This window comes from Cornus florida, unplaced genomic scaffold (assembly GCF_030987335.1).
Source record: "Cornus florida cultivar Cherokee Brave unplaced genomic scaffold, ASM3098733v1 CherokeeBrave_3.0.0_Hap2_Chr04, whole genome shotgun sequence".
In the NCBI taxonomy this organism is placed as follows: Eukaryota; Viridiplantae; Streptophyta; class Magnoliopsida; order Cornales; family Cornaceae; genus Cornus; species Cornus florida.
Genome location: NW_026775574.1, coordinates 12,999,102 through 13,015,253, shown reverse-complemented (window position 1 = coordinate 13,015,253; position 16,152 = coordinate 12,999,102). Strand labels below are relative to the sequence as shown.

Below are 16,152 nucleotides of genomic sequence, written 5' to 3'. Positions count from 1 at the left end.
TATATGGTAACACATCCATATAATATAAATGCGACATAATTTAAACAGTCCATTTATTTCCTGAAATGCACACAGCATAATAATCATGGTTGATATATGATTAACAGTATAAATATCTCATAATATATATTGGATAATTTATATGACTAAAACACGGCATTATTTAATTTAACAGTAATGTTTGATACCATTTAGTAAGATATTAACACTATTTATATTTAACAATGTCATTAAATAAATCGTATTAATATCCGTACCGTAAACGAGCCAATAGATGCTTAGAAAAGATTAATTGGCCATAAGAATAATTAACGGTTATTAAAATAATAATTTCGTGGCCCGTTAAACCCGTAAATACCAACACAGTACCTAAAAATCCACGTTTAAGGTTCTGAAATTTACAAAATAGTCCCTAGGGGTATTCTGGACTTTTCCAGTAGCTGTAGAGACCCCACACGCGCCCTCACGCGCCTCCCAGAGCCTCCCCACGCGCAGCCCAACCTTCCCCACTCTCCCACGCGCCTCCACGCGCGTCTGGCATCAGCCACGCGCGCACGCGCGCTCCCACGCGCGTCTGGAGAGTTCCACGCGCGCGCACGCGCTGCCACTCGCGTCTGGAGAGTTCCACGCGCGCACTAATGCATCCTGATGACGCGGCACTTATTGATTCGTTGGTTGCATGGTCTTGCTATGGGCGCGCTACACTGGATGAATCTACCTAATCCAAAGGTTCTTGATCCGGGTGTACTGCAGTAACATGGACTGCAATGCACCGGATCAATCAGACTCTACCAATGGCCAGGATGCACGCGCGCACTAACCTACCATGCGCCGCATCACACCGGATCACTCCGGTCATCTTCTTCACTGCCGGTGGCTGGAAACCTCGCCGGAGGCTCGCCGGAAATTGCAGAAAAGCCCCGGAAAAATCTAGAAAATTCTAGAAAAATCCCTAAAGCCTCATTTAATTATTTTCGGCCATTATTAATTTCATAGGACATTAAATAAATATATACCATCCTATATAATTAAAATTTCACAAATTTAATAAACTAAAATTCTTAATTTATTAAACTCCTTACATGGTCTCTATGCGCTAAAATAATATAAATAAACCAAACAATTAATTTATTAATTCAAAGGGGAAAAATAGATAATAACTTGCCTTTTTGGATTTAAAATAAATCCGCCGGTTGCGCGTAGTCGGGTAAATTTTTCCTACACCGGTCCAAGCTCCTTTCTTTCTTTCTCTTCCTTTCCACACTTTTACAATGGCTTACTAAAATTTATAATTTGTGTCTAACTCCCTTTCCTTCCTTCTAAGGTAGGCTAGCTAATTTATATACAAATTATATAATATAAATATTACAAATATCTAATTTTTACATTTACTAACCACCTTCCCAACCATATGGCTTCAAGTCCACCCATAAACATTGATGAAATCCTATCCTAATCTCTAATTTCATCATGACATTGGTTTAATACTATTATTATTATTATAACTATTATTATTATTAATAAACTTTTATAATTATTATTATTATATAATTATTATTATTATTAAACTATTATAATTATTATTATTATTATTACATAAGAATACATTATATCATCATAATACTTTATAACACAAATATAATACTTTAATTAACTAATATTGCTTAATTAAACATAATCAACAAATAAAATTAATTATAATAATACATGCACAATTAAATGAATAAATTTACTATTTTAACATACACAATTAATTTACATGCACCATTAAATGAACTTAATATAACAATGTAGCATGCACAATAATAGGTAAAGGAATCCACACATAATTTAATTTAAATAAACTAAACTCTTTAATTAATTACGGGGTATTACACATCTCCATTCTCATTCTATTCCAATTCATTCCACCACACCAAACTAGCTCTAGACGAATTTTCAAATGTGAGGCCCTTAAGGCCATGTTTAGTGTAGGTGAATGGAATCAAATAAGAGGGAATGTAATGCTTTTCTTTCCATTCTTGTGTTTGGTGTGGATTATTAAAGGTGGAATCATCATTTTTCACCATTCATTCCACCAAAATCATTCATTCTTTTTACTAATGGAATGGAAATTCCATTCCCACATGGAATAGGATTAAAAAAATTATGTCTAAAATAAAAATCATATTCATTATCTCTTTTGTAAACATCGACATCTTCCAACCTATCATAATCTCCTTTCTCAACGGTGGAACATAAACAGTCGTCGCCATCATCTACAACCCAACCGCCGACATCATCACAATCCTTGCTCCGTCGCCATCATCACAACCCAGTTGCCGCCATCATCATCTCCTTGCTCTGCTGCCATCATCACAACCCTTCCGGTGGCTATTATCACAACCCTTGCTCCCCCGCCATCATCATCATCACAACCGTTGCTCTGCTGCCATCATCATCATCGCAACCCAGCCACCGTTAATTTTTTTGTTAAATTTATTTATTTATTTTAAGTTAAATTTCTTTATTGGTAATTTGGAAAAATTAATGTAAATTAATTTCGTTCCCGCTTTAAATTGGTTCAACCAAACACACGAATGAGAATCATCATTCCATATCTACAACATTCCATGTTCCCATTCCATTCTCATTCACAGCTTCATTTCATTCCCACTCTATTTCATTCTTGCACACCAAACTAGCCCTAAGTTTCACACGCGCAAAAAAAAAATTATAAGAAATTTTAAAAAATATATAGATAAGAGTGTGAAATTTTAACACGGTGTTTTCAAATTCTATAGCTAATATAATTGTGTGCCTGTGCATTGTGCATAAGACAACTAATTAGTAACTATAAATTTATCATTACTAATAAATAATTGTGCGCTTGTATAGTGTGCATAAGACAATTACCTAATAAGTATAAACCTATCACAACCAATAAATAATTGTGTATCTGTGTAGTGTGCTTAAGACAACTAACTAATAACTATAAATTTTTATCACCACCAATAAATAATTGTGCGTCTGTGCAGTTTGCATAAGACAACTAATTAATAACCATAAATTTATCATCATCAATAAATAATTGTGCGCATGTGTAGTGTGCATAAGACAGCTAACTAATAACAATAAATTTATCAATTAAAGAGTACGAAATTTTCATAAGTACAAAATAAAAAATGAAGAGAACAATTTACTAGAGAACAGAAAACTACAACTTTTTATACATTCATTGTTTATACAGCTACTAAAATTTGATGATTACAGATGACAAAAATATGCGGAAATGAGGTGACTATATATATATGTATAGGAGGCTGAACTTGTAGTACTAAAGTGGAACTTTTAGGTTATATGTGACATCCACTATCATATATAGTTTTGTCTTTCACTATATAAATTTGAGTAGTGATATATTCATACTGAACATTTGCAGTGAATTACGTAACTGAATAATTTTTAATTGATTATTTATACTAAAAACAACTAAGTGGGGGGTTCCACTTCTTTATTTGTTGCATAATTGACTAATTAAAATAATAGGTCTAGTAATGCACTGTAACTATTAGGTGTAAAAATCATTTCCCTTTAAATTTTGCACCTGACATAGAGTTGATGTGGGTGAAACTCGTCCAATAAAAAAAAAAAATTTTAAATAAATACTTGACAATATTGACAACATCAAACAAGTAAGGCATCTTATATACTGAAAATATGTCAAAAATATATCTAACATTGATGTGGGAAGGTGTATGATGCTTGTTAGAATTAAGGATAAAGTTTAATGACAGGCTATTGTTTAAAGTTAAAGGAAAGGATAAAGCAATGGAATTATTCATATTGGTTCAAACTCAGATGGTTTGCATCAATACCCATTCGACTTGTGAATATATCTAATTAGAATTTTATTTTATTTTATTTATAATTCTAACAAGTTTAATACTATGTAGCATACAATGGTAAAAACAAAGTAACATGTGTTTATATATAAATATATATATTATATTATTATCACATTTGCCTGTGCTCAACTTTAAATTTGTAATCCATTAGGCTCTTAATTAGATTTTAAAATACACAGTCTGGTGAGATTGAAAATACTAGGTCACCGTGAGTGATGTGTAGGCAATTAGGGTTGAAAACTCGAAACCGACCTAACCAACGACTTGGATAATTTGAGTTGGGGACGTTCTTTTGAGTTCTTTAAGTCTATGTTTGGTACGGTGGGAACGAAAAGGAATAATAACATTAGTTATGAGGAAAAGAGAAGGGAAGGGAAATGAAATATAATTTTAACCTCTTATCGTGTTTGGTTGATTAATGAAAAAAAAAAGAAGTCATGTTTGGAAAAAAAAAAAGAAAAGGAAATTATTTAAAGAAATTTACTATTATACCCTATTATATTGGAAATCAAACACCCCCTCAAACATGTTTCGAAAATTGGCTCTCTCCTCAGTTGTGTATCATACCTGGGAAGAGAGAAATGCTCGGATTTATAGAGGAGGGAAGACATCTTAGCGAGTCGTCTTTTCCAAGATCTGTTCCACCATCACAACCATCCTCAAACTGAGGGTTCTCAGAAATTGCTCGGCATCCTCAAAGATCCTCATGGACTGGAATCTCTCCCCACCTTGTTGTTGTCCTCCTCTCTGGCCGGCTCCGCGACCACCAGATTAGTTTCCTCTGCACAGATTGTGCAGCAGCTGCGGCTTCATCACCGGATTGTTCTTAAACAACCATTAACGGTTACTACAGTGCTTTTGGCTGTCAATCTTGTACCTCGTTCTTTCAATTTGGAATTTGGGGTTGGGCTTGTCCCTTGTTTATCTTGCCTTTGGGCCTGTTGTCTTTTCTCTTGTTATGGCCTAAGGCCCTCTATTGTACACTCTCTTATCATTTGACAGTTGCTTAAATTTCCGGGAAAAAAAAAAAAAACTGTAATTTATAGGCCAGAATTTTTTTTTTTTTTTTAGGGCAAATCATTTCAGCCTCCCCAATCGCCTCCATCTCGATTCTCGTTCTCACTGAACTTGCCCCCCTCTCTCTGCAACTGCAAACTGCAAAATCTACAAGAATCACAAGTTCAAAACCCATCTATTTCAGTTTATCTATCTGTCTGCGTCTGCAAGAATCAAAAGTTCAAAACCTATTACCTATTATCAAAGCCCATATCTTTCAGATTGTTCAAAAAATCAAAACCCAAATCTTTCAGTTTCCACTCTCCGTTCGCAAGCTTCAGCCGCTGTCTCTCAACTCTCAAGCTTGCCCCCCTCTCTTTCTCTCTGCAACTGCTAACTTGTATGTATGGGTTTTGTTTTAAATTTTTTTCTAAATCAACTAATCAAGGTCTGTAATTCTTGTTTTGCAAACTAAATCCTAAAATCAAGTGTAATCTTGATTTTGTGTAAAGATAAATTTGGCATCAGAAATAATTAGAATTTTATTTTATTTATAATTCTAAGAAGTTTAATGCTAAGTAGCATACAATGGTAAAAAACAAAGTAACAAGTGTGTGTGTATATATATATATATATATTATATTATTATCACATTTGCCTGTGCTCAAGTTTAAATTTCTAACCCATTAGGCTCTTAATTAGATTTCTTTTGAGTTCTTTAAAGGCATTCTTTTTCCCGCTTGGACATTAACACAAACACATAGGCCGCAGTTTTTAGAGAGAAAAGGAAGAGACAGAGAAGCATGAAGTACGTGTTGGTTACGGGAGGGGTGGTGAGTGGACTCGGCAAGGGAGTCACTGCCAGCAGTATCGGCGTCGTCCTCAAAGCCTGTGGCCTTCGTGTCACTTCCATCAAAATAGGTTCGTTGCCTTACTCGTATACATGTTTATTTTAATATCTTTTCCCTGTATATACGTTTCATTTTCTGTTTATTTGAGATATTTTAACCTTTAACGTAATGCTGTCATTGATGGATATGAACGGTGATCTTGCATATACTCTGTTATGTTTACATGTTTTTTATTTATTTATCGAGTTTAATGTTCATTTTAGGGAGGGGACGCAATATGGGTTTTTCTTCGGAATCTTTGGTTCCTTATTTTGGTTTTTGTTTCATTTTAGTATCAGTTTTCTTTTGATCTTGTGAGATTTTATGATGTGTAGTCATTATTACTAAACGTAGAATTGTGCAACTTTCTGAGTTTGGAATAGTGTTGGTTTTGCCTCTTCATTGTTTTGTTATATTTAGACACCCTCTCTGTCTCTCTCTATATACACATACATTTTATTTTATTTTCATTGGTAATAAACACACTGCTCTACGGGGACCCTCGGCCTTCTCTGTTGGAAGGCGAGGAAATACCCCTAGGCAACAGCCTTTGGTGGTCATATACACATACGTGTCTAACCATGTTTTTTTGTTTTCTTTCTATGTAGTGTTCTTTATTTATCTTCAATTTCATTGTTAAGGTCTTTTTACATATTCCTTACTAAAAAAGGGGGTATATTTTCATTTTTGCCTCATTTATTCATGTGTAGTAATTGTTTTCTGTACATGCAGATCCTTACCTGAACACAGATGCTGGTACCATGTCACCATTTGAGCACGGGGAGGTTTTTGTTCTTGATGACGGAGGAGAGGTTCCCTCTTGTTACTCTTACCATTTGCATTTGCTCAAAAGTAAAAGAAAAGAAAACCCATACACCTAAGAATTAAAATGAGAATGGGATGGTTAATTTTGATAATCTTCATCCTATAAGATCTTATAATCTTCATTTTTCTGGTGGATATGCATTTGAGATCTTACCAAATTCTTCACTTATAGCACAACCACTTGATAAATTAAAGTTCCTGTAGCCAATACAAGATTGTCCTTTATTGGTTGTTCTATCTTATCAATTTAGTTAACAACTGTTCGTATATTATCTGAAAGTTGTGGCAGAAGTGATTGATTGAGGAGGTTGCTATCGTATGTAAGTGTTGAAATTGGTTAATCTTGTTACTATTTCTTCTTAATCTCATTCATCCATACGGCCTTTTGAAGTTAATAACTGCAGCGGTGACCTTAAATGATGCTGATTTTTGCATACTTTGTTCTAGGAGTGGTTGCATTTGGGCTTTAATAGTAAACATGACTCAACAAAATTATCACACATGGTACATCAATATGAAAAATAGTAAAGTACAAAGACAAACTGGTAGTCCTTTTTACTTTTCTTTCCCTCTTTTGGGGTTTGGTTTGTGACTCTGTGTTAGTATGTCATTGCAGCATCCAAACTATTCTAATGAAAATATTTATTGAACACTACTTCCATTTTCTTTTTCGAGATTCAAAAATATCTTGTCATTTGATTTCTTCTTAAAAGGTTGATTTAGATCTTGGCAATTATGAGCGATTCTTGGACGTGACACTTACTAGAGACAACAACATTACCACAGGAAAGATTTATCAGGTGCATAAAGTTGTTTGGTTTTGATGCATTCTCTCACTTTCTGAGTTCTAGAAGTTATTTCAAGATAATTTATTCATACTTGTCTCTATCAGTCTGTCATTGACAAGGAGAGGAGAGGTGATTATCTTGGAAAGACTGTTCAGGTGAGGATACTTTATATGATTATTTTGTAAACTTTATCTCATAATGCACGAACTGAGCTGCTAACTGTGCTGCATGTTTGAGTTGATTCTAGGTTGTTCCCCACATCACAGATGCGATTAGGAATTGGATTGAATCTGTTTCTGTCATTCCTGTGGATGGGAAAGAGGGCCCTGCAGATGTTTGTGTGATAGAATTGGGAGGGACAGTAGGTAAGAGCTTTTAAGAACAAAGAGCTATCTGATGCATGAAAATTCTCTCTCTATCTTTATGTCAGACATACACTATCTGCCATAGATAACTTGATTTTATTATTTTTTATTTATTTATTTATTATTTTTTTTCTAAGGTGATATTGAATCGATGCCATTCATTGAAGCGTTGCGACAATTATCCTTCTTAGTTGGTAAGGTTACACTTGTCGGCTGGTCGCTATATTTTCATAAACAATGATTAAAATTGCTTAAGTTTTTTATTCAGAGGATCTTCTTTCCCTCGTCTGTTTGATAATCTTCTTCATGTGTTCATATGGTGTTTGTTTAGATTACTGTGGACCATCCAAATGGCACCTTAGAAATGGGCGGTGAAGGAAAAGTTGAATTATAGTGTGTTTCAAATATTTAATGGCAGTGCTTTGTGAGCATGGAACTACTATACATAGGTCAATCAGTAAAATAATGAGTAGAGTTAATGGATATCCTATATAAAATGACAAACTGTTTCTTTATATGTATTTCTACTTTTTCTTTTTCTTCTTCTTTTTTAATTTTTATTTATTTAAATTTTTTTTTTTAATAATATTTCCTCGTGTTAATATATCAACCCTCTTCCCAGGACAAAATAACTTCTGCCTTATTCATGTGAGCCTTATCCCTGTACTAAGTGCAGTGGGAGAGCAGGTAATACTCCATTCCTGTTGTGATTAATTTGATCCTGCACTTCCTATTTGCAAGCTTTATTATTTTTTCAATTTTTGTAAAGATCAAAGTTGTCCGTATTCCCTGAATCTAGTTTCTTCCTCCCCACTTTCTATCTCCCTGTTCATGTGATGATGTGCAGAAAACCAAACCTACTCAACATAGTGTGCGGGAACTGAGGGCATTAGGCTTGACTCCTCACCTCTTAGCATGTCGCTCTGCGCAGGTATGTCGTTTCATCTTTTTGTTACCTATGTGTATGTAAGAGGTTGAATAAATGCACTAGAATTGGCCTAAATATCCCTGTTGGTTGACTCACTGGTTGCTTTTACACTTCATCGTACTTGCACTTTAGTTAATTTAGACTAGCATATCTGATCATAGTTTGGGAATGGACTGAGCTCTTACGCAGTAATGAACTCCGTGTCACATAAGTCACTGTGTTGGAAAAGGTTTAAGATGAACTAGGTCATTGATCTTGATTGTATGCTTTGCATGAATTCAATTTATATTTGTTTTTTGTTGTTCGAAAATTGCAAAGGTCTAGACGGTAGATATTAGTGGTATTTTTGTTTCACTAGATCAGAAATTACTCTTAAGAGTTCGTTGATGACTGTTTTGTCCGTTTACTTTCATCATTCTTTTAATTTGTAACTATCTTGCTGACAATCTCTTCTATATTGCAGCCTTTATTAGAAACTACAAAGCGGAAACTCTCACAGTTTTGCCATGTTCTAGTATGTTGTTATCTGTGAAGTTTGCTTTCTGATCTTTTTAATGGATTTTGTTCCCTCAGTTGGGGTTTTGTCTTATCTTTCTTTGGTCTCGCACAGGCTGGCAACATCCTTAATATCCATGATGTTCCTAACATTTGGCACGTTCCTCTTTTACTTCGGGTAGGTTTAAGATAATAGTTTCTGATTCTTTAGAGGCCGATCTGCTTTACTAGCTGCTCATACTTAAGTTTCTGACATTCACATTTTTCCAGAATCAAAATGCTCATAATGCCATTCTACAACAGTTGGATTTACTTGGGTGAGCTATTGTCTTGACATCTTCAGTACATTAGGCTTATATATATTTTTTATTACTCTCTTACCCTTTTTGAACTTCCTAGAGTTCAATAGGACCAAGGCAAATTAAAATTTTGATTTGGGCCGACTTTTATTGGTTCTTGTCATTGATAATGATTTGTCCATAACCATATGAGTTTAATTTAGACAGATTTTATATGTAATTCCAAAGCATATCAGAGTTGCTACCAGTTAAACTGGTTGAATCTTATAGAACAAAACACCATTAATCTTGAACAATATGTGGAATGCAGGAAAATTGATTATATTGTGTGATTGATTATTGGAGTTCTGTTTCAGTGTTGCTACACCTCCTGAATTGCAAGAGTGGACCAAGAGAGCAGAAACTTTTGACAACCTTACCTGTTCTGTTAGTATCATTGAAATTTCATGCTTTTCTTTGCAATATATCTTTAGCTTAGTTAAGTAAGAAAATGCTGCTTTATGCAGGTGAGGATTGCAATGGTTGGGAAGTATGTTGGCCTTACAGATTCTTATTTGTCTGTTGTGAAGGTGAGAAAATACTTTTACTTCAACTTATTCTCAGTTTAAACAAGTCATGAGTACATATCTTATGTAGAGTTTGCAAGAAAAATACTAATTTATAACTAAATTCCTAAATCATTATCTTTTCATAAATAAATCTACTAAGGATTAGGATATGCCATGAACCATGCTTATGTAATTGCATTTTGAAACATAGGCCTAATAATCTGTGTAGGATATTACAGATTTGACAGACAAAATTATGCAAGAGATTATGTGAATGGTTTATAATTTTTAGTTTTGATTGGTTTAATACGGATATTCTCATTTATGCTTTCCTTATTAATTGTATTGTGGATCATCCAAACATGAAACAATGGCGCATCATGCACATGGAAATAGCATTTTAAAATCAATCTCATAAATTATATTTCTAACTTTTTATTCTGAAAAATATTTGCCTACCGAACCTTCGAAAATTAGAATGGATTTTTGGTTCCAAACCCATTATCGATGGTCTGGTTACTGAAAATATTACTATTGTACTGCCAGTTACTGTCATTATTATTCTTCATTTTACATGTAGGCTCTTCTGCATGCCTGCGTTGCGTGCTCATTGAAGCCATCAGTTGACTGGATTGCTGCTTCGGACCTTGAAGATGATAGTGCAAAATTGGTATTGATCCCTTACTGGTTGCATTCTTGGATATATTTATTATTTGTTTCGGTGATGATTGTCGTATTTAAAAAATCGTGTTCCTCGTGCAGACTCCAGAAGCTCACGCTGCTGCATGGGAAACGTTAAGGGTAAGCTTGACTTCGGATTTTCCTTTTGTCTGTTCCCCATCATTCTTTGCCTTCTGGCTCCCTGCAGACAACAGATCTTTCTTTCTTTGTTAATAAGCTTTATGACAGAGTTCATAACATGCATGAAACCAAGTTTTACTTGACCAGACTGACTGTTAAAATGCCCACATGAATTCTCATGACTTATGGAGGTCTTATACATACGATGGTAGAAGTTCCAGAGGTGGTTGGGGTTGAAACCAAGGCGCCCTCAAGAGACCAAAACGGAACAAGGAATTCAGAGGAGGACAAATGCCTTATAAGATTTTTTCAAATTTTTCGTTGTAATGCTAGATATGGGGTTAGATTATTCTTTTAGTATAAGAAAATCCGAGTCTGTCTTTATCTTTTTAACTTATGGTTTACGTATAACGGTATAAGGTTCTACTATTGTGCACAAGTAGCTTTATAAATATATGGTTACGTAATGGGAAGTTTCAGTTTTGCTAATTACAGACAGTGGGTTAAATCATTGTTGAGTTGGAGTTCATTTGAATACTTTTGCTAATTATTTTACACAACTTTATTTTTCTTTGACCTCATGTGATTTTCGGTGCTACAAAATTTATTCATAATTATTTTATTGTGTCACTGAAAAGTTGGGCTAGACTGTTGAATTGCTAAGGTGCTGTTTGATAAAACTGAAAATTAAGTTGAAAATTTTAAGAGCTGAATTTTAAGTGCTGAAGTTTGTAAGTGATATCTTTTTGAATAAATATATAGTTGATATCTTTTTGAATTTTCAGCATTCAGCATTGAGTGATAAGTGACGTCACTGTCACTTAAAATTTTACCCCATTTTAAGTGGCGCTTACCGTTTTCAGTAATATTCAAATTGTATTATCAAATATACTTAATTGGTTAAGCGCTTAATTTGTTTAGAATTAAGTGCTGAATTTAGTTATCAAACAGCACCAAGTCTTATGTCTCAGTTTAAAGGTCTGGTTTTGAAACATTGCAAAAGTTGTTTTCTGAGTTAAATTTTACGTTAAATGGGGGTTCTTGTGTCGCGTAGCTTTATAAATATACAGTATATGTAATAATGGAGTGTTGCTATTGCTGATTCCAAACAGTGGGTACAACTGTTGAGTAACTTGAGTTGGAGTCAATTTGAGTAAGTTCATCAGTTACTTATCACTACTTATGTTGCTTTCGACAACATAAGATTTCAGTGCTAGGAACCTCTCTCTCTATTGATCTATCTATTTAGTTATTTGCCTTTTGCTTTTTGCTTTTTGCTTTCTGGTGGTTGTTAACAACCATATACTCTAAAAGCTTAAGCTGTTAGAGAGGGTGTAAGTTAAATATATAAATCCTTCAACACGCCCCTTCATGTGTGACCTTCTTTTGGTCCAACACATGTTTTTCAATTTTTTATCAAGGTGACGGTGAGGTTTGAACTTGAGACCTTTGGCTTTAATACCATCGAAACAACCATCTACTCCAAAAGCTTAAGCTGGTAGAGAGGGTGTAACTTAAATATATGAATCCTTCGACAGTGGTCAATTGTTTTAAGTCTTTGTTCAAAGCTCTTCTTACTCTTATTCAGCATATGTACCTTGTAAGTGAGGGATCAGGACAATACAATTTGTTTCGTGGTAGCGTACAGCTACTGGAAAATGTTCTTTAACACTGTTTCACGACAAATCTGGTGTTATTACCAAAATTTAACATTCGATTTGCTTTTAATGAGGCCCATATATACAGAATGCAGCATGCGTTTTGGTTCCTGGTGGATTTGGAGACCGTGGTGTGAGAGGAATGATATTGGCTGCAAAATATGCAAGAGAGAATAAAGTTCCTTATCTCGGGATTTGCCTGGGCATGCAGATTTCTGTGATTGAGTTCGCTAGAACTGTAAGTGACTTTCTATTCATGTATCTTCTTCTATTATCTGTCAGACAATATATAGGTCCCATTTCAAATACGTGCTTTAGGTTTTGGGTGTGGAAAGGGCAAACAGTTCAGAGTTTGATGAGCAGACACCAAATCCCGTTGTAATTTTCATGCCAGAGGTACTTACATTTTTCATTATGAAATTCTATAGAGCTATATTTTTTGAATAGAACTTCCAATACATCCAATCAGTATATATCATCATTCATATATAAACATGCAGGGTTCGAGAACACACATGGGAAACACGATGAGACTTGGTTGTCGAAGAACACTGTTCCAGACTCCAGATTGTATCACTGCAAAGCTGTAAGAGATAGATCTATTACTCCATATAGATCTCAAAATCTATTACCCCATTTCGACATCAAGAATGCATGGAAATCTAACACCTTCGTTTCATATATAAAATCACTTTTATTGTAAACTATGCGTTCACTGTTTTTTATCTGTTCAGTGGGTACTTTTGCCAATTGCCAAGTATGTGGTCCCCCGGGTGGATTATCTTATATCCATTTTGATCACTACATGGCTAAGTTCATTGGTGCCACAATAATTATAGCACTGGTGAATTTGACCTTTTAGTTACTCATTTGTGATGGAGGTATAGGAAAAACATGAAGGTCTAGGGATGTTTTGATGGTAAATGATATGAAGCATCCGGCTATGTGAATCTACTGTTGCTGCTGCTGGATCATCCTTAATGACAATTTGATGAGCTAATTTTTGCTTCCGGTTTAGCTTTAGTTGGAGGATCATTGAATTCAAACTTCGTGGAAATACATTAATGGAAACTGAAATTACTGCACTCTACAGGCCTTTGGCTCCTTTTTTTTTTTTTTTTTTTTGGCTTTTTATTAACTAATGAGTCATATCAGGCTTTAAGATTGAACTGATCTCAATGGACCATCCCTTTGATTTTTTCATTTAAGAATATTTTAGTGTTAGCTTTCTGTTGTGCATGCCTGATTCTATACTTTGTTAATTGGTAGGTACCATAATCCAGAGTATGTGGAAGAACGACACCGTCATAGATATGAGGTTAGTGATGACAATTAATTAATAAAATAGAATTATTTGACGGACATACTCTTATCATGCCATGTATGATGCAGGTGAACCCAGAGGTGATTGGCATTTTAGAAGAAGCTGGCTTAAAATTTGTTGGGAAGGATGAAAGTGGAAAACGTATGGAGGTTGGTTTTCTGGACCTGGGTTACACATAACCTTGAAGATTGTTGTGTAAACAACTTAATTTTTTGACACGTGTTCATGTTTTTCGGGCTGCTCCCTGCCTGTTGCTAGTTTATTCGCTAAGGAGGAACATTTAATTTTTGGATATAAACATTATTGAATTTTATTTTACCAGGAAAAAAAGCATTAATGAATTTCAATGTTGTCTTTTTTCCTTTCCTTCATTTCTGCAGATCTTAGAACTTCCATGCCATCCATTCTACGTGGGAGTGCAGTTTCATCCAGAATTCAAGTCACGGCCTGGGAGGCCTTCAGCTTTGTTTTTAGGTACTTTGTAATTAGTTTATAGTTTATCTAATTAATTAACTATTATCACCCAGTTCCATTTATTTTCTGTGAAAGGTATATTACGATTGGAGGTACTACAATATTTCTGTGTTCTTTCTTTAAGTAGTAAGTTTCTATAGATGGACATGAGATTAGGTATTTGGGATTTTATAAAACAATAAAAAAAAAGCCTTCAGGAAATATTTTGAAAAAAGAAAGTACAATAATACAGCGCCACATTTTCCAAAGATTGAACCTTGATGGTCTTTGATTTAAGAGAAGTTTGGCGGAAAAAGATGTGTAGCTAATCATACAGTTGTTAGGATAATACGTCGTGAATTTCCATCAGTTCTGTATCTATTCCTTGAAAACTAATAAAGCAACAAACATAGCCTTTTCCCAACTACTTGGGGTATCTATTCCTTGAAAACTGTCACTGATTGTATTGTGAACTTTTTTCCTCCTTCATGCAAGGTCTGCATACTAAGCAAGCAGTGTTGTTAAAGGCGCGCGCCTAGGCTCCAAGCTCATACAGGCGCAACACTTGCGCCTGTTGCACCTCTGACAACATTTGTGCCTTTAATATGGAATCTGAATATGCTTTAATAGAAATTTAATTTTTCAATTGTGCGCCTCACCTTGCGCCTAGGTTCCAAAGGACCTCTAGCGCCTTAGCGCGCCTTGAGCCTTTGATGACACTGTTAGGTATGGATTTAATTGATTTCATCCTCTCTTCATGATATCTGTACTTTAACATTTACGTATTACATTGTAGGTCTTATCTTGGCAGCAACAGGGCAGTTAGAAGCATATCTTAGTAAGCAGCAAAACGGAAGTATATGAGCAACTTTGTTGGTCTCAGTAGTCCCAAAATTTTCATACAAGGCAGCTCAATATTGATTTTGCAGCATGTTGTATACACAAGTATACAGCACTACTTGAAAGAGTTGAAGCGGTAAGAGTTTTTAAGATTTTATTCAAAACATCAATGACAGTGAGATGAAATTGAGAGGGTTCTTTTTTATTCCTATATTTATTATATCAAGTAGGTTAAGAGTATCATAGGTGTAACTAACCCATGGTATAATCAACTTTGACCTCATTGGCAGTCAAATGAGTCTACACACTCCAACCATCAAGCTGAACAATTTCCATCTTCGATGATTCGGAAAATTTTGGTGAAAAAAAAGTGCCAAATATGATACCTTGATGAGTACTTGAATTGATTCTGTTATGGTCCTGTAAATTCTTGTTGATAAATTTGGAAAATGATATTAAGTTGCCCAGATGTATTCATAATGTCAGTCGTAATCCACAACAAATTATTCACATTGATTTTTTGAAGCAATAAAACTTTTGTTCTTATTGAAAGAAAAATTTACTGTAGTAAATACTCACTAGTCACAACAAACAATGAAGAAGGAAAAAAAGAAAGAAAGAAAGAAAGAAAATTCTTTTTTGATCAGAAAGTAATTTCAGATGATCACAACTTAATATGTAAAATAATGTTTTAATTTTATTTATAGTATTTACTAGTCATTTTTATTTTAATTTTTTTAAAAAATGACCCGCTGAAATACATAGAGTAAGAATACAAATTTGAAGATGTTTGGCATAAAATTGGGAAATGTGCACACAAATGGTGACGTGGTTTTCTTAGAGTAACTCCAGCGGCCCAGAATTTAGAGATTCTGGGCCCTTTTTCGCTATTGGACTGTTCCAATAGCATTTTCAAAAATTGAGCCCCATCTAATTGGTCGTGGTATTCACGGACTCTCTTGGCGAGCTGTGGGCCAGTCATGCGGGCCAGCTTTTGTTTTATTTTATATTTTTAATTTTGGCACATAATAGTGTTTTAGCCCAGAACAGTGTTC

The 16,152-nt window shown here is 34.5% G+C and overlaps 1 protein-coding gene across 1 annotated transcript; it reads left to right on the top strand.

The window, feature by feature from the left end:
• The first annotated feature begins 4,942 nt into the window (after positions 1–4,942).
• Positions 4,943–15,564, top strand: LOC132302747 (uncharacterized). The gene is made up of 23 exons (XM_059799680.1): positions 4,943–5,283; positions 5,608–5,804; positions 6,506–6,585; positions 7,312–7,398; positions 7,491–7,541; positions 7,634–7,751; positions 7,889–7,945; positions 8,374–8,438; positions 8,599–8,682; positions 9,143–9,193; positions 9,290–9,352; positions 9,445–9,491; positions 9,830–9,899; positions 9,980–10,042; positions 10,602–10,691; positions 10,784–10,822; positions 12,569–12,718; positions 12,799–12,876; positions 12,981–13,066; positions 13,750–13,798; positions 13,873–13,953; positions 14,185–14,278; positions 15,054–15,564. Exons 2-23 carry the CDS (start codon positions 5,687–5,689, stop codon positions 15,119–15,121), a joined length of 1,689 nt encoding a protein of 562 aa, XP_059655663.1. The 5' UTR covers positions 4,943–5,283; positions 5,608–5,686; the 3' UTR covers positions 15,122–15,564.
• Positions 15,565–16,152: the final 588 nt, after the last annotated feature.